This window comes from Oryx dammah, unplaced genomic scaffold, assembly GCF_014754425.2.
Source record: "Oryx dammah isolate SB20612 unplaced genomic scaffold, SCBI_Odam_1.1 HiC_scaffold_27, whole genome shotgun sequence".
NCBI lineage: Eukaryota > Metazoa > Chordata > Mammalia > Artiodactyla > Bovidae > Oryx > Oryx dammah.
This window is the reverse complement of record NW_024070211.1, coordinates 115225741-115243602: the sequence shown is the minus strand read 5'-3', so window position 1 is coordinate 115243602 and position 17862 is coordinate 115225741. Positions and strand designations below refer to the sequence as shown.

The window sequence follows — 17862 nt, the reverse complement described above, 5'->3', positions numbered from 1 at the left end:
GTATATAGGCAAGAAATTTCTTTTGGGGGTGAAGAAAATGTTTGTCCTACAACTGGATTATGGTAATAATCACAACTCTATAAATATACTATTTTTTTTTAACTTTACACTTAAAAAGGTATATAAATTATAGATCATAAATAGATCTTAAAACACTTCTTGCATTTATTGCGCACTTAAGTGCTTGACACAGTAACTGTTTCACAACAACTTTATGAGGCGCATGTGTGCTGAGTCGCTTCAGTCATGCCTCACTCTTCGCGACCCTATGGACTACAGCCCACCAGGCTCCTCGATCCATGGGTTTCTCCCGGCAAGAGTACTGGAGTGGGTCGCTGTGCTCTCCTCCAGGGGATCTTCCTGACTCAAGGACTGAACCCATGTCTCTGATGTTTCCTGCACTGGCAGGCAGGTTCTTCAGCATTGGCGCCACCTGGGAAGCCCCTGATAAGGCAGACACTACTATTATTATCCCTATTTTACAGTAAGAAAACTAAGGCACATCCATAAATAATTTGCCAAAGTCACAGTGCTAATCACTGACAAGGGCTAGGGTTTGTCAGGTAGTGGCTCCAGCGTCCATGAACACACAACTGTGTTAGCTAACCTCTTACAGAACTCACAAATAAACATACTTGGGTAATAATTATTATAACTAATTATAATTAAAGCAATTATCATCATTCTACAACAACGGTTCTCAACCTTTAATATACAAGAATCCCCCAAAAAACTTCGTAAAACTGTGTATATCCATCAAACCCTAAACTCAGAGATTCTGATACTGTAGAAATGAAGGCTAAGAATCCAAACTTGCCACAGGCATGCTCAGTAAATCTGATGAAGATGGTCTGTGACCACAAAAAAAAAAAAAAAGACTGTCCAGAGGGCATGGAGTATACCTGAAGTAAGAATAAGTTCTTTTCACCCCTTTCATTCATTTGCCTCATTAAAGAATGTGGCAGTAAGGATCTGTGTAGATTAATTTTATTCAAGAAGATTTTTGCCCATCTTATTCTACTTAAGTATTTGTGGATATGGCTTAAAGCCATGTTTTAAAACATACTTTAGTTAACATTTTGCAATTTTACAGTGTTCCAGAATAAGCTTTTAAGATTAATGAACTGAGGCCACACTTGTTCTGGAAACAGAAAGTGGTTAAATGATAGTTTTTCCATTAAATGTAATCAATAAGGAAAGTAAAATTAAGTTAGTAGTTATGAGATTTGAACGTGAGCCATTTGAACCTATCTATTTGAAACTAGAGATCAATTTTAAAAAGTTACTCAAGGATCAATTTCAGAAAACAGACAAATTTCTGGAGGTTAACAAGGGTGAAGAAAACAAATTCATAGCATCATCAAGCCAATAACCCAGACTACACTGAATACAAGCTAAAACTGAAAATGTTCCATTCTTATTCAGTACGACTCATATGTCATCCTCTCAAAGGGTTATGTTTAGACTTTGTCTCATTATAAAAACGATCCATCATTTTTCATTAATTTCCAATAAAAAGATGGCCAACTCCAAATGACTATGAATAGATATGAACCTTGTAGCTAGGGCTCAAAATGCGAATTTTGTTTTTAAAAATGGTAATCTGGAATTCATAAAAGAGGAAACACTGACACCATGTCTGAGCTTTTCTCAGAAACAAAGATGAATATGTGATCTATAGCAGACCTATAGAAAAACAGCTGGTTTAGATTAAAAGCGCAATATCTGGCCAAAAAACTGAGAAAAGACAAACAGTCCCACACAAATATCAGACCTCAACACTGCCAACAATGTTAACCTTCAAGATTTAATGGTTTTCTAAATCTAATCCTAGTAAATGGAAAATAAATGTCCCTTCAACTAAGAAGCAATCCTCCCCACCACTCTAAACTCATTACAATCATTGTAATAATAGAATCTGTTATTTTAAATATCTACTATGTTCTAATACTAGACATAGATTCACTCTCTCCTATCACGCTAGGTAACCAGAGAACTCTCTATTCCTCCTGCCTCACTCCTCTCCGGTAGCCATGAGACAAATGATTCCCTACAGAGAATTTGATCTGTTGTTATATCTCCAGAAATCCTGATAGAATTGCAAGATTCCCCAAGAACAACAACAAAAACAAAAAGACAGAATAAACAGGAAACAAGATAATACAGCCTAACCATCACAGAATCCCTTCATGAACAAGCAACACAGGGAAAGAAAATCCTCAGAGAGGCAGAAAAAAATATATTAAAGCCTGTAACTGAACTACCACAGGTTATTAAACTTGCAAAATGTACCAAGGACTATGATAAATAGACAAAGATTAATATAAAACTGCCACTGCTCTCTAGGATCTAATTTTGTTGAGCAGGTGGGGGGCGCAGAATAGAGGGAGTAAGAAGAGGTGACTGAGATACACATAACAATTTACAATACAATAAACCAATACAGGTGGGGTAGGGGGAAAACACAGGTCTCGAAGTGAGACATGGCTAGGTTCCCCTCCCAATTCTACAACTTATTGCCTAAGTGACCTAACCAAGTTGTATAATCTTTCTTGCCTCATTTACTTCATCTGTAAAAAGAGGAAAATGACCCACCTTGTAAGGCTGTTTGGAAGAACAAAACTAGATAAACTATGTGAATGCCACATACAATCTCTAAGCTCACAGAATGTATTCAATCACATTAATATAAGCATCAGACCAGAAGTTTGTATAAAGCAATATAGGAATCTTCTTGAAGAAATAACAACCTGCTTGAGGAAGACAGGAAAGAATTCACAAGAGGAGATGAAATCTGAACTGAGTAAAAACACAAATAATAATAATCACAAGGGCACCAGACAGAGGGTGAGGGTGCAGGGAGAGGAGTTCAGATGTTCACTAAATATCTAACACCCCTAATTCAGTTTGAGAGGAGAGGTAAAGGCTCAGTAAAGACTTCCTAAATTAGCATCTGTATTATAGGATATACCACTTTGTATTCAAATTATCTGTTTTGATGGATGTGTCCTACATAAGGATGTTAAGTTCATCAAAAGCAACGACTATTACCCAGTTTTGTACCCCAGCACCTAGCAGAGCACCCAGCACAAATCAGATACTCAGCCTAAAAATATATTCTATGGAAAATACAAGCAGGTCTTTTGCTCTCTAAAGCCTAAAAGATAACTGACAGCAAAAATTTGCTGTAAGTCTGGAAATAAAACCATCTAACCAAATTAACATCTCAGGTTAAGTCATGAAGTAACTTCTTTGGCTTATAAAATTTCTTAGAGATAAAAATATATAATCAGCACAAAAACAGAGCTAAGTGTATAAGCATAATGAAATGCTTTTTATGGTTTCTATTTTGCTAAAGCAGTTACAGTTAATGGGAATTGCCATGAAAAAATGATTGTTTTTATGAAAAGAACCTTCTTTATTACTAACCAATCAAATTTCATTTTTATTACTGATGTAGAAAAGTTCAAAACCATGATTCATTTATAAAGCGTACAAAAATAAGAAAAGTGTTCAAGAACAGAGTACAGGATCATTTACAAAGCAATAAAAAATTAAACATGCATTTCTCTTACTGCCAAGGCAGATACTTCTACACATAAATGTCTGTAGCTGGATTTGCTGAATATAACTTCTGTCTTTGAACAAAAAATGAGAAGCCTGAATTTAATATCTCATTTCCAGTTGACATCTTCAGTCCATCTGATAACTGATTATCAAGAAATATCAAAAACATTTGAAAAATGTTAAGACGTTTGATGATGTTTTCTTTCAATTTTCACTCAAATATGAAAGGCTTGAGTTAACATTAATAACTCGTAAGTTCTCACAGAAGTGAGACTGACAAATTTTATGGGGCACTAAAATCTTTTAAGCTAAAAATGAAAAGTCAAGTAATTTCAGAGTATAGATTGTTAATGAAGCATACAACAGAAGCAAAATTCATGTGATGCTTAATATGGACTATTACAACATCAAAAACAAGTCTCTCATGTGATCTTCACAGCATACCAAAGTTTTCTAAAATGAAACAAACTATTGGCTCTACGAATCTGGTTTCCAACCTATTCATGAATACAAACATGATAAAAGAAAATAGATCACACTGATGTCAATAAATTGTGTTTTGCCTCTAATCTGAAGTATAACCTGTTTTGTCTTTGTTTTTGCATTTGCCCCTTCAATATTTACTTCACAGGTGCCAAGGTGATAAGCACTACAGTATGAGACTATTCCTACAATGAACACAAATGAAAAAAGACTCTCTGAAATGTGATGGCCAATTCAATAACTTCTTATCAATCCTTCAGTGCCTTCCTCAATACTGGAAAAGCCTCAGAATGCAGATTACAAATAACTAACAAACCTTTATTTTCAATAACAAAGAAATTTAATGTATTTTTTCAAATATCTGTTGCAATGATTATTTGACATACAGATATAAGAGCCCTGACTATCATTTCTTTATTCTCAATAAATCTTGTGACCAACAGCATCACTTCTATTATACAAAGGACTTTTAACCCATAGTTTCCGCTTCACTGAGCCTCTAGAATCCTCCTGAAATGCTCTAAGTCCAGATTTCCCAGTATTCATGTGAAAGAAAGATGGAATTTAAAAGTTTATTACTGATATAAAAACAAAATTTTTAAACATGTCTGTACACTTAACTTCATGTTTACATAAGGATGTCATGGAACGCTGTAAAACTACTTTCTGAGATGATACCATAAAGTAATGCTACTGCTAGAAGGAAATTATTAATACATTTAAATAATTAAACACCTGCATACCCACAATGAGATAAATGAAATATCCCGTCTTCTTTTTCATCCTTTATGTAGTTTACGGAGCTTCTAAATAAAGAACAGAACAGACATTGCCCTGATTTCAAAAGATTATTAACTGTGCTATGATGAAATTGACTAATATGCTTAAAATATATCAACACATTAGTGAAGTAATATTCACTAACTCAGAAAAGATGGTATAGTTAATAAAAATAAAGACACCGGATATTTTGGTGTCCAAAATATTATGAGGATATTACAATGATAACATCCTCAAAGACACCAGGAAAACAAAGTATAACAGAAACTACCATGTACTAAACATATCACGTACCACCCTAAATGAGGTGCCTTCCATACTTTATAAAATATACTGTCCCCCTTTCACAAATAAGGAAACTGGCCTACTGAGGTCTGCCCAAGACTATTAAACAAAAGGCAGAACTGAGCTTAGAACTCAGTTCTATCTTACTCCAGTAGCCTTGTTTTTATACAAGTTTCAACTTCCTTATCCATAAAACAAAAACAATACCTAAAAGGATCAAATTGTTAATATCAGCAGCTATGTATTATCTAGCACAGTGGGTCAAAAATGGACACTTACTCTCATCATCAACCAGATACACAGCAATTAATTTTTTAAGGCTAAAACCTTTCAGCAAAACCTCATAAATAAACCACCACTGAAAAAGCCTCAGAGTATTTACACCTATTACCTATACTGAAGATTCAATTATATAACGAAGATAAATATGGCTGAAACTTATCAAAGGTATAATCTTGAAACAAATAGAATAATTTGTTATAGGAGTTAACTTTAATAAATGTAGTAACTGTTTACAGATATTTTATATTATTGATATAAATTATGTATTCTATCTAAAAGCAATTTTACAAGTTTTACCAAACTTGTATTGTTATACAAGAGGACATAGGCAAAGTCCAGTGACAGAGAAAAAGTGATAGGTAAATGAGCCAAAAATAACAGTAATGAACACTTATTGAGCACTTACTCTGTGCCAGACACAATGCCAAACATTTTCTATCTTTTCTTATCTACTCCTTAAATAATCTACAATTATCTTTACCAATTTGCAAATAAGAAACCGGAAGCTTAAAATAGATGGGGAAACAGTGGAAACAGTGGCAGACTTTATTTTGGGGGGCTCCAAAATCACTGCAGATGGTGATTGCAGCCATGAAATTAAAAGACGCTTACTCCTTGGAAGGAAAGTTATGACCAATCTAGATAGCATATTCAAAAGCAGAGACATTACTTTGCCGACTAACGTCCGTCTAGTCAAGGCTATGGTTTTTCCTGTGGTCATGTATGGATGTGAGAGCTGGACTGTGAAGAAGGCTGAGCGCCGAAGAATTGATGCTTTTGAACTGTGGTGATGGAGAAGACTCTTGAGAGTCCCTTGGACTGCAAGGAGATCCAACCAGTCCATTCTGAAGATCAGCCCAGGGATTTCTTTGGAAGGAATGATGCTGAAGCTGAAACTCCAGTACTTTGGCCACCTCATGCGAAGAGTTGACTCATTGGAAAAGACTCTGATGCTGGGAGGGATTGGGGGCAGGAGGAGAAGGGGACGACAGAGGATGAGATGGCTGGATGGCATCACTGACTTGATGGACGTGGGTCTGAGTGAACTCCCGGAGTTGGTGATAGACAGGGAGGCCTGGCGTGCTGCGATTCATGGGGTCGCAAAGAGTCAGACACGACTGAGCGACTAAACTGAACTGAACTGAAGCTTTAAAAGGCAAGTGACTTACCTAAGGTCACACATTTAGCAAGTAGCTGAATAAGAACTCAGGTCTGACTCTCACTTCCAAGTCCACAAGAAGAAAGTAAGGCGAAGGAAGTGATCAGCACTGTAGAAGATTCCTGCAGTTTAAATTCAGTATTTCTCTAGCTTTTTGCATGTATCTGATGACAGTGTGGAACCCTAAAAGCTGGAGACACTCCTGGTACAGAGATAGGCAAATCAGTCAGCCCTTTCCTGTCTCAGTATTCCATCCCTTTGGCTACTACAGTGACCACGCCAAATGTGGTCACACAACCCAAATGCGAATACTGAATCATTCCCCAGGATATGTTCATACCCAACTATCTGTAAAAAAAATAATTTTTTAACCTGAAACTCAAGTAATGTATTGAAAATCTTGCCAGTTTAAAAAAAAAGCAAGTAAAAATTTAAAATACACAGGCTGTTATAAAAGATTCTGAAAACCATTCAATATCCAGACTATTTATCTTCCTTTTACAGTTCTTAATCTAGCATGTCCTTATCTAGAGATTCAAACTTTAGTTCAAAAATCGTAAGTTACCATTCCTTTCCATGTCACTAAGTTAAAAGAAAAATTCAAAATTCTCTCCTTAAAAAATTTATCCAAATAAACTAGTCAGTTAGATACACAAATATGTATTTGCAAGTACCATTTATATCAGCAAATTCATATACACCTGTGATGGCTCTGAAGTCCATTAAACTGATGAGACTAAACTACCTTTGCCAGAATACCCTTTCTACTGTGTCTTATCAGGGTGAGCTACAAGGGACATCCTCCAGCAGGTGTTGGGAACACAGAGGGAAGACAGCCACTTTGTAGCAAACACCTCCCAGTTATTCAAATACTACTCTAGGCGAGCTGGGAAGGAATTTTGCTGACATAATTAAAGCAAGCCCCAGTGAGCTGACTTTATGTTAATCAAAAGGGAGATTATCCTGGGTGGGCCCAACTTACTAACAAACGAAGCTCAGGCTCTGCAGGCAGCTGCACATGCCCTCTCCTCCTGGAGCCCTTCATGGCTATCTACCTTGCGGCCTTAGCATCTGGTTGGCCAACCTCCACAAAAACATAAGCGTCTGGGTGTGTGTCTATGTGTCTGTCTGTCTGTGTGTGTGTGTATGTGGGTCTCCCTATCCACAGTGATCGCTATCCATTATCAGGCCTCCCTATCCATCACCAACTCCCAGAGTTTACCCAAACTCATGTCCATTGAGTCGGTGATGTCATCCAACCAAATCATCCTCTGTCGTCCCCTTCTCTTTCTGTCTTCAATCTTTCCCAGCATCAGGGTCTTTGCAAATGAGTCAGCTCTTCGCATCAGGTGGCCAAAGGATTGGAGTTTCAGCTTCAGCATCAGTCCTTCCAATGAATATTCAGGACTGATTTCCTTTAGGATGGACTGGTTGGATCTCCTTTCTGTCCAAGGGATTCTCAAAGGTCTTCTTCAACACCACAGTTCAAAAGCATCAATTCTTTGGTGCTCAGCTTTCTTTATAGTCCAACTCTCATACCCATACATGACCACTGGAAAAACCATAGCCTTGACTAGACGGACCTTTGTTGGCAAAGGAATGTTTAATATGCTGTCTAGGTTGGTCATAACTTTCCTTCCAAGGACTAAGCATCTTTTAATTTCATGGCTGCAATCACCATCTGCAGTGATTCTGGAGCCCCCAAAAATAAACTGTGTCACTGTTTCCCTATCTATTTGCCATGGAATGATGGGACCAGATGCCATGATCTTCGTTTTCTGAATGTTGAGCTTTAAGCCAACTTTCTCACTCTCCTCTTTCACTTTCATCAAAAGGCTCTTTAGTTCTTCTTCACTTTCTGCCATAAGGGTGGTGTCATCTGCATATCTGAGGTTATTGATATTTCTCCCGGTAATTCTGATTCCAGCTTGTGCTTCTTCCAGCCCAGCGCTTCTCATGATGTACTCTGCATAGAAGTTAAATAAGCAGGGTGACAATATACAGCCTTGACGTACTCCTTTTCCTATTTGGAACCAGTCTGTTGTTCCATATCCAGTTCTAACCGTTGCTTCTTGACCTGCATACAGATATCTCAAGAGGCAGGTCAGGTGGTCTGGTATTCCCATCTCTTTCAGAATTTTCCAGTTTATTGTGATCCACACAGTCAAAGGCTTTGGCATAGTCAACAAAGCAGAAATAGATGTGTTTCTGGAACTCTTGCTTTTTTGATGATCCAGCAGATGTTGACAACTTGGATCTCTGGTTCCTCTGCCTGTTCTAAAACCAGCTTGAACATCTAGAAGTTCACGGTTCACGTGAACTATTGTTGAAGCTTGGCTTGGAGAATTTTGAGCACTACTTTACTAGCATGTTAGATGAGTTCAATTGTATGGTAGTTTGAGCATTCTTTGGCATTGCCTTTCTTTGGGGTTGGAATGAAAACTGACCTTTTCCAGTCCTGTGGCCACTCCTAGGTTTTCCAAATTTGCTGGCATATCGAGTACAGCACTTTCACAGCATCATCTTTTAGGATTTGAAATAGCTCAACTGGAATTCCGTCACCTCCACTAGCTTTTTCGTAGTGATGCTTTCTAAGGCCCACTTGACTTCACATTCCAGGATGACTGGCTCTAGCTGAGTGATCAAACCATCATGATTATCTGGGTCATGAAGATCTTTTTTGTATAGTTCTTCTGTGTATTCTTGCCACCTCTTCGTAATATCTTCTGCTTCTGTTAGGTCCATACCATTTCTGTCCTTTATTGAGCCCATCTTTGTATGACATGTTCCCTTGGTATCTCTAATTTTCTTGAAGAGATCTCTAGTCTTTCCCATTCTGTTGTTTTCCTCTATTTCTTTGCACTGATCACTGAGGAAGGCTTTCTTATCTCTTTGCTATGCTTTGAAACTCTGCATTCAAATGGGTATATCTTTCCTTTTCTCCTTTGCTTTTCACTTCTCTTTTCACAGCTATTTGTGAAAATTTGGCCTTGGAGTACAGAATGAAGCAGGGCAAAGGCTAATAGAGTTCTGCCAAAAGAATGCACTGGTCATAGCAAACACCGTCTTGCAACAACACAAAAGAAGACTCTACACATGGACATCACCAGATGGCCAACACTGAAATCAGACTGATTATATTCTCTGCAGCCAAAGATGGAGAAGCTATATACAGTCAACAAAAACAAGACCAGGAGCTGACTGTGGCTCAGATCATCAACTCCTTATTGCCAAATTCAGACTTAAATTGAAGAAAAGTAGGGAAAACCACTACACCATTCAGGTATGATCTAAATCAAATCCCTTACGATTATACAGTGTGAGAAATAGATTTAAGGGACTAGATCTGATAGACAAGAGTGCCTGATGAACTATGGACGAAAGTTCGTGACACTGTACAAGAGACAGGGATCAAGACCACCCCCAAGAAAAAGAAATGCAAAAAAGCAAAATGGCTGTCTGAGGAGGCCTTACAAATAGCTGTGACAAGAAGCAGAATACTGTGAATAGTTGCTGAATCTGAGTCACATTTACTAGTCAAATACAAGGTTTCATATAAATTATGTTACCCATCATTTTTTTTGCTGTTGCCAAAATATAATCTTCCAAATTTTTATAATTACAACCATTTACATTTAAAAGTAAAATATTCTCATTCCACCAACATACTATCCTTATTACTCTGAAATTGCCAGTTAAAATTGAATATTCTCCTACATTTTTTTTGCTTACATATACCTGTTTACACAGGATTCATTTAAATAGTTCATACTATATATATACATACATAACTCTATAACGTTTTTATTAATATTTAAGATAATCAGAGTCTTCAAGCCAATATGCTTAACAGCTGTGTTGCTATTGTTGTTTAGTCACTAAGTCGTGTCTGACTCTTTCGCAACCTCATGGACTGCAGCCTATCAGGTTCCTCTGTCCATGGAATTTCCCAGTCAAGAATACTGGAGTGGGTTGCCATTTCCTTCTCCAGGGGATTTTCCTAACCCAGGGACTGAATCCATGTCCCTAGCATTGGCAGGTGGATTCTTTACCAATGAGCCACCAGGAAAGCTTAATAGCTATACCTCTACATTTTTAGTATCTGTAATAATGTGGGCATGCCATAACTATACCCTCCCAGGTGGCACAGTGATAAAGACTCTGCCTGCCAATTAGGGGACACGAGATGCAGGTTAGATCCCTGGATGAGGAAATTCCCCTGGAGTACAAAATGGCAACCCACTCCAGTATTCCTGCCTGGGAAAGCTCATGAACAGAGGAGTCTGGCAGGCTACAGTCCATGAGGTCACAAAGAGTCAGACACAACTGACCACGCATGCTGTAACTTAACATATATTTAGGATGTCTCTGGGTTTTTGCTATTACAGATAGTACTACAATTACTACAGTCGTATAAATACTGGCCCTTATATTTCTATCAGATAAATCCCATGAAGAATTTCTGAGTCAATTCAGTTCAGTTCAATCGCTCAGTCATGTCCGACTCTTTACGACCCCATGAATCGCAGCACGCCAGGCCTCCCTGTCCACCACCATCTCCCAGAGTTCACTCAGACTCACATCCATCATCAAGTCCGTTGATGCCATCCAGCCATCTCATCCTCGGTCGTCCCCTTCTCCTCCTGCCCCCAATCCCTGCCAGCATCAGAGTCTTTTCCATGAGTCTACTCTTCGCATCAGGTGGCCAAAGTACTGGAGTTTCAGCTTTAGCATCAGCCCTTCCAAAGAAATCCCAGAGTTGATCTCCTTCAGAATGGATTGACTGGATCTCCTTGCAGTCCAAGGGACTCTCAAGAGTCTTCTCCAACACCACAGTTCAAAAGTATCAATTCTTCGGCACTCAGCCTTCTTCACAGTCCAACTCTCGCATCCATACATGACTACTGGAAAAACCATAGCCTTGACTAGCGGACCTTTGTTGGCAAAGTAATACCTCTGCTTTTGAATATGCTATCTAGGTTGGTCATAACTTTCCTTCCAAGGAGTAAGCGTCTTTTAATTTCATGGCTGCAATCACCATCTGCAGTATCATTTCAATAAATATTGCTATGTTAAGTTCCCCAAAAGCAACTGTTTCTTACAGACTCCCCAATACTTTGAGGGCAACTGTTTTCCCCATGCCAGTGTCAGTACTAAAATTTATCATATTCATTTCTGCCCATCTGACTGGGTGGAAATTAGTGATGGAGGGCCTCTTTTCATATGTTCACTGCTGATTTGCATTCCCCCATTAGTAAACTGCCTGTTCTTATCCTTTATCTTTGATTCTGTTAGTCTGCCTTTTTCTTATTAATTTGTAGAAACTTATGTGCCTCATCATAAGAAGCTTTGAAAAGGTATCTGCAAAAATTCTGTTAATTTTTTCTTCCATGCACTATGAACTCTGTGTCTTGCTTAGGCATCCTGCACTGTATCACCTATATTTTTCCTAATTATTTTATTACAATTTGGTTTTTGTTCTTATTTTACACTTAAATTTTTAATCCATCTAGAATTTATTCTTGCAGTGTCATAACTTAGGAGCTGTCCCAACACCACTTATTGAATTATCCATCTATAAATGCCTCCTCCTAGAGTGATCACCCCAAATAGCTAAGATGCCTGCTGCTGCTGCTGCTAAGTCGCTTCAGTCGTGTCCAACTCTGTGCGACCCCACAGATGGCAGCCCACCAGGCTCCCCCATCCCTGGGATTCTCCAGGCAAGAACACTGGAGTGGCGTGCCATTTCCTTCTCCAATGCATGAAAGTGAAAAGTGAAAGTGAAGTCACTCAGTCGTGTCTGACTCTTCTAGATCCCATGGACTACAGCCTACCGGGCTCCTCCATCCATGGGATTTTCCAGGCTAGGATGGCACACTGATCAAATTCATAGAAACTCCTAAATTTCAGTAATTGAAGTAAAGTTCCAAATTGATTAAAAGATATTCATTTTTTCCTTAAGAAATCATACATTAGGGAACATGCACACTGTATACCAATATCAGCATACATTGTGAAATATTTTAATATAGTATTAATATATTAAATATTATATATTATAGTAAATATTATATTTATTATATTAAATATTATATATTTATTATATTAAATATTAAATATATGAAATATTTTAATATAGTAATCTACATTCATGATCTAACTTTTTAAAAAACATGAACAGTAAAAACAAATAATCATTGCTTGAAATCTCAAGATTATTCATTGATTCAGGTCACGAATACTTCCTGAGCACCAACTGACAGGTCCGCAAGATACTAGAAACAATGCAAGTATCATTCCTGCCTTCAAGAAGCTTGCAATCTAGTGGGAGCTTCCCTCACTTTTAGAAGACAATGTCTTTGAGTGAGAAAAAGGAAATGAATTTTAACAAAAATGTAATGAAAAACATTTTGGCAAATTCCATGACATTCAATACTTTGCATTTCAAAAATACTGCCTTATTGCAAAGGTACCTAAGTATCCTGGGTAACTAAATATTTACTGTACTCAATGAAAATACTTCTAGGACGTTTAAGACTAACTCCATTTAAAGATTAACGCATCAACCTATACCTACAATAATCTCTCACTTTCTCAACAATATTTACTGTCTTTCACTACAGTAAATAAGAACCTCGATAACAGAAATATATTCAATAACAGAAATTTTCAAAATATATTGTAACTCTGTTTACAACAGTCATGTTCAGTCCGTCAAGTCAAAGGTGTTTCAAAAAATTCATGCAGCCTTAAAAATGTGTCAGTGAATGCTGGAGGCCTAGCAAATGGCAATACTGTGCTGCTCGGAGATGAAACTTCACTGGCTCTCAAATGACAATGGCGACTCATTAGTGACATGCACCTTAAACTTCAGGTCCCACACCGAGGCTTGCCCCACACTTAACTCTGAAGCTCTCGGATATGGCCACGCCCCCCACCTTAATTCCAGCCCACAGCGTTCTCCACTTATCCCAGCACCTCCAGACCCAATGGGTAGCTGGACAAAGCACTGCCCAGGAAAAACGCATGGGATTTCCACTCCTCCAGGCTGACCTTAGCCACGTTTCTCCCCGTTCTCTCATCCAGGAGATGGTAGTCAGTGCCCGCCTCTATCCCGAAGCTTGGGTTCAGCGTCTAATGCTGCAAGGCTGGAGGAAAGCTGCAGTGCTTAAAGCCGCACTGCTCCCTACGACTACCCCACGCCGGCCCCCGCCTCCGTCCGGGTCCGCGGCCACACACGCTACCTGCGATCTGGGAGACTAAGGCTTCCGCAACTAGAGACATGTCGGCTGGGCGGCCCTGCGCCCGCAGTTCCTGCTCCCCGAGATCCTCAGCGAACTCTCGCGCAACCCCGGAGGCTCCGGGCACCTAACAGGCCTGGCTCCGGCTGACGCTCGGACTCCCAAAGCCCACCCCCGCGGCGACGCGGCGGCAGCACCACCGGCTGAGACTCCAAGGTTACCGCCAGGCCGGGCCAGGAACTTCCGGCGCAGCGGACAGCGGCGCGCGAGCGCTTCCGCCGGCCCCGCCTCCGCCTTCTTTGGCATTTCCTGTCCCCGGGCTCCCGGCCGCTGGGGGCCACCCCAGGAAGGGGGAGGGAGAAGGGAAGAGTATTTGACTCCCGACTCTGGCGTACAGCGTGGGCGGGTGTACCCCAGAAATTTTCAGTTTCCTTTCCAAGCGAAATTTTTGTAAGCAAATAAGTTCTTTTTTTTTTTTTTTTTAAGTGATTTCAAACAAGAGGCAGCTCATGATTCTATCTTCTCGAGCACTTAGTCGTGTCCGACTCTTTGCAACCCCATTAACTGTAGCCCGCCAGGCTCCTTTGTCCATGGGATTTTCCAGACAAGAATACTGGAGTGGGTTGCCATTTCCTTTAAATTTTATGTTTATACAATTTTTAAAGGTTAAACTCCATTTACATTACAAAATATTAGCTATATCCCCTGTGTCCGACTTATCCCCTGTAGCTTATCTTCCATCCAGTAGTTTGTACCTTACACACTCCCACTCGTGTATTGCCTCTTCCTCCTCCTCACTTGTAACCATTAATTTGTTTTCTGTTTGTCTTTTTGTTGTTGTTGTTACATTCACTACTTTGTTGTATTTTTTAGATTCCAAGTATTAGTGTAGTGTTCCTAAACGTCCACTGAATACCAGACTTAAAATATATATACAGTATTCTATGTCATTTCATCCTCTAAACAACCCGGTGAGATCTTATTGCCCTTTTACAGGTAAAGAAACAGGCTTAGGAAGGTTAAACTGCCTTCCCAGGGAGTCCACTCAAGCCCGGATTTCAAATCCACATTAATTTCCTTTATTCAGCTACTGTTGATTGGTCCATGGACAGTCATTGTTTATTTATTTACTCAACCATGCTTGCCAGAGAGAACGTAGCTGAAGCAAATAAGAAAGTGAAAGTCACTCAGTCTTGTTGGACTCTCTGCGACCCGGTGGACTATACAGTCCATGGAATTCTCCAGCCCAGAATGCTGGAGAATGGCTCCAGCCATTCTCTTCTCCAAGGGATCTTCCCAACCCAGGGATCGAACCCAGGCCTCCAGCATTGCAGGTGGATTCCTTACCAGCTGAGCCACCAGGGAAGCCTGAGGCTTAAAAACGTAAGTGGTTTGCCCAAGGTTACAATATATAGGTACACGTATGTACATCCATACAAAGGGATATTATTCAGCCATAGAAAACAGTGAAATACTGCCATTGCAACAACATAGATGGACCTTGAGGGCATTATCCTAACTTAAATAGGTCAGAGAAAGACAAATACCATATGATCTCACTTATACATGAAAAAAAAAAAACAGAAGAAGAAATGAAATCTTATAGTTACAAAGAACAGATTGGTGGGTGACAGAGGCAAGGTGTAAGAAATGGGTGAAAGAAATAAAAAGGTACAAACTTCTCTAGTTATAAAATAAGTCAAGAGTATATAATGTACAGCACAGCAACTATAGGTAATAATGTGCTGCATATTTAAAAGTTGCTAAGAGAATAAATCCTACAAGTTTACATCACAAGAAACACTTCTGTAACTATGTGAAGTGAAGTCGCTCAGTCGTGTCCGACTCTTTGGAGACCCCATGGACTGTAGCCTACAAGGCTTCTCTGTCCATGGAATTTTCCAGGCAAGAGTACTGGAGTAGGTTGCCATTTCCTTCTCCAGGGGATCTTCCCCACCCGGGGATCGAACCCAGGTCTCCTGCATTGCAGGCAGATGCTTTACCGTCTGAGCCGCCAGGGAAGCCCACTGAAACTATGCAGAATAACAAATGTTAACTAGATGTATTGTGGTGATCATTTCACAATACATACAAATTTTGAATCTCTGTGCTGTACATCTGAAACTAATATAATGTTGTATGTCAGTCATAGAGCTTCCCACGTAGCTAGGACGGTAAAGAATCTGCCTGCAATTCAGGAGACCAGGGTTTGCCCCTTGGGTTGGGAAGATGCTGTGGAGAAAGGAATGGCAACCCACGTCAGTATTCTTACCTGGAGAATCCCATGGACAGAGAAGCCTGGTGGGCTATAGTCCACGGGGTTGCAAAGAGTCAGACACAACTGATCAACTAACACTACTACTACGTCAATCATACCTCAATAAAAAAAATCACGGTAAATTTAAAAGTCAGATAGCTTACTAAGTTTCTGCACAGAAACATGACGTTCTGAGAATTACTGTCCATGACATTTAGAAAGCAATGTCTTCTTTCTTTGTGCTTCTATAGCTCTATTACAGTTTTTGGTCCATAGTTCTGCTTCTTTAACTAGTATATTAGTTCCATAACATATAACCATAAATTGGGTGGCTAAAAACAATAGAAATTTATTCTCTCAAATATATGGAGGCTAGAAGTCTGAAATCAGGGTGTCATCAGAACCATGCTTTCTCTCCAAGCTGCCGGGAAGAATTCTTCCCTGCTTCTTTGTCGCTTTGGGGGATTGTCAGCTATCCTTGGCCTTCTCTGGCTTGTAGACACATCACTCAAATCTCTGCCCCCCATCATCATATGCATTTTTGCTGTGTGTCTCAGTTCAGTTCAGTCACACAGTCGTGTCCGACTCTGTGACCCCATGGACTGCAGCACACCAGGCTTCCCCGTCCATCACCAACTCCCAAAGCTTGCTCAAACTCATGTCCAACAAGTCAGTGATGCCATGCAACCACCTCATCCTCTGTCATCCCCTTCTCCTTCTGCCTTCAATATTTCCCAGCATCAGGGTCTTTTCAAATGAGTCAGTTCTTCGCATCAGGTGGCCAAAGGATTGGAGTTTCAGCTTCAGCATCAGTCCTTCCAATGAATATTTAGGACTGATTTCCTTTAGGATGGACTGGTTGGATCTCCTTGCTGTCCAAGGGACTCAAGAGTCTTTTCCAACACCACAGTTCAAAAGCATCACTTCTTCTGCACTCAGCTTTCTTTATAGTCCAACTCTCACATCCATACATGACTACTGGAAAAACCATAGCTTTGACTAGACGGAATTTATTGGCAAAGGAATGTTTCTGGTTTTTAATATGCTGTCTAGGTTTGTCATAGCTTTTCTTCCAAGGAGTAAGCGTCTTAATTTCATGGCTGCAGTCACCATCTGCAATGATTTTGGAGCCCAAGAAAATAAAAGTGTGTCACTGTTTCCATTGTTTCCCCATCTATTTGTCATGAAGTGGTGGGACTGGATGCCATGATCTTAGTTTTTTGAATGTTGAGTTTTAAGCCAGCTTTTTCACTCTCCTCTTTCACTTTCATCAATAAACTAGAGGCTGTGTGTCTATGTGGGCATATTTCCCTCTTCTTATAAGGGCACCAGTCATTGGATTAGGGCCCACCTCATTTAAGATGACCTCATCTTAAGTTGATTTCATCTGCAAAGACCATATTTCCAAATAAGATCACAGTTACCAGGGATCAGAAATTTGTACCTATCTTATTGTGGGAGAGAAGAGACACAATTCTACTCACTACAGTAGATGATTTTTTTAAGGATAAAGCAACATTTGTGGGCTTTCCCCATGTCTCAGTGGTAAAGAATCCACCTGCAACATAGGAGACATAGGAGATGTGGGTTCAATCTCTGGGTCAGGAAGATCCCCTGGAGGAAGGCATGAGAACCTCTCAAGTATCCTTGCCTGAAGAATCCCATGGACAGAGGAGCCTGGTGGCTTACAGTCCATAGCATCACAAAGAATCGGACATGACTGAAGCGACTAAGCACACACATACACACACATCAATATCACCCTCTGCAACCAGGAAACTTCCTAAACTGAATTTCAACTTACCAAA

At 39.6% G+C, this 17862-nt stretch overlaps 1 protein-coding gene across 2 annotated transcripts in view; it reads right to left on the bottom strand.

Moving 5' to 3' along the window:
* MTX2 (metaxin 2) overlaps positions 1-14057 on the bottom strand; it is an 80175-nt gene extending 66118 nt beyond the window's left edge. Inside the window, exon 1 of one of the 2 annotated variants that reach the window (XM_040228222.1) lies at positions 13801-14057. In XM_040228222.1, coding sequence (XP_040084156.1) covers positions 13801-13840 — 40 coding nt within the window. In that variant the 5' untranslated portion in view covers positions 13841-14057. Of the gene's footprint in view, positions 1-13609 lie in introns of both variants that reach the window. The other variant, XM_040228223.1, reaches the window with a different exon arrangement.
* Positions 14058-17862: the final 3805 nt, after the last annotated feature.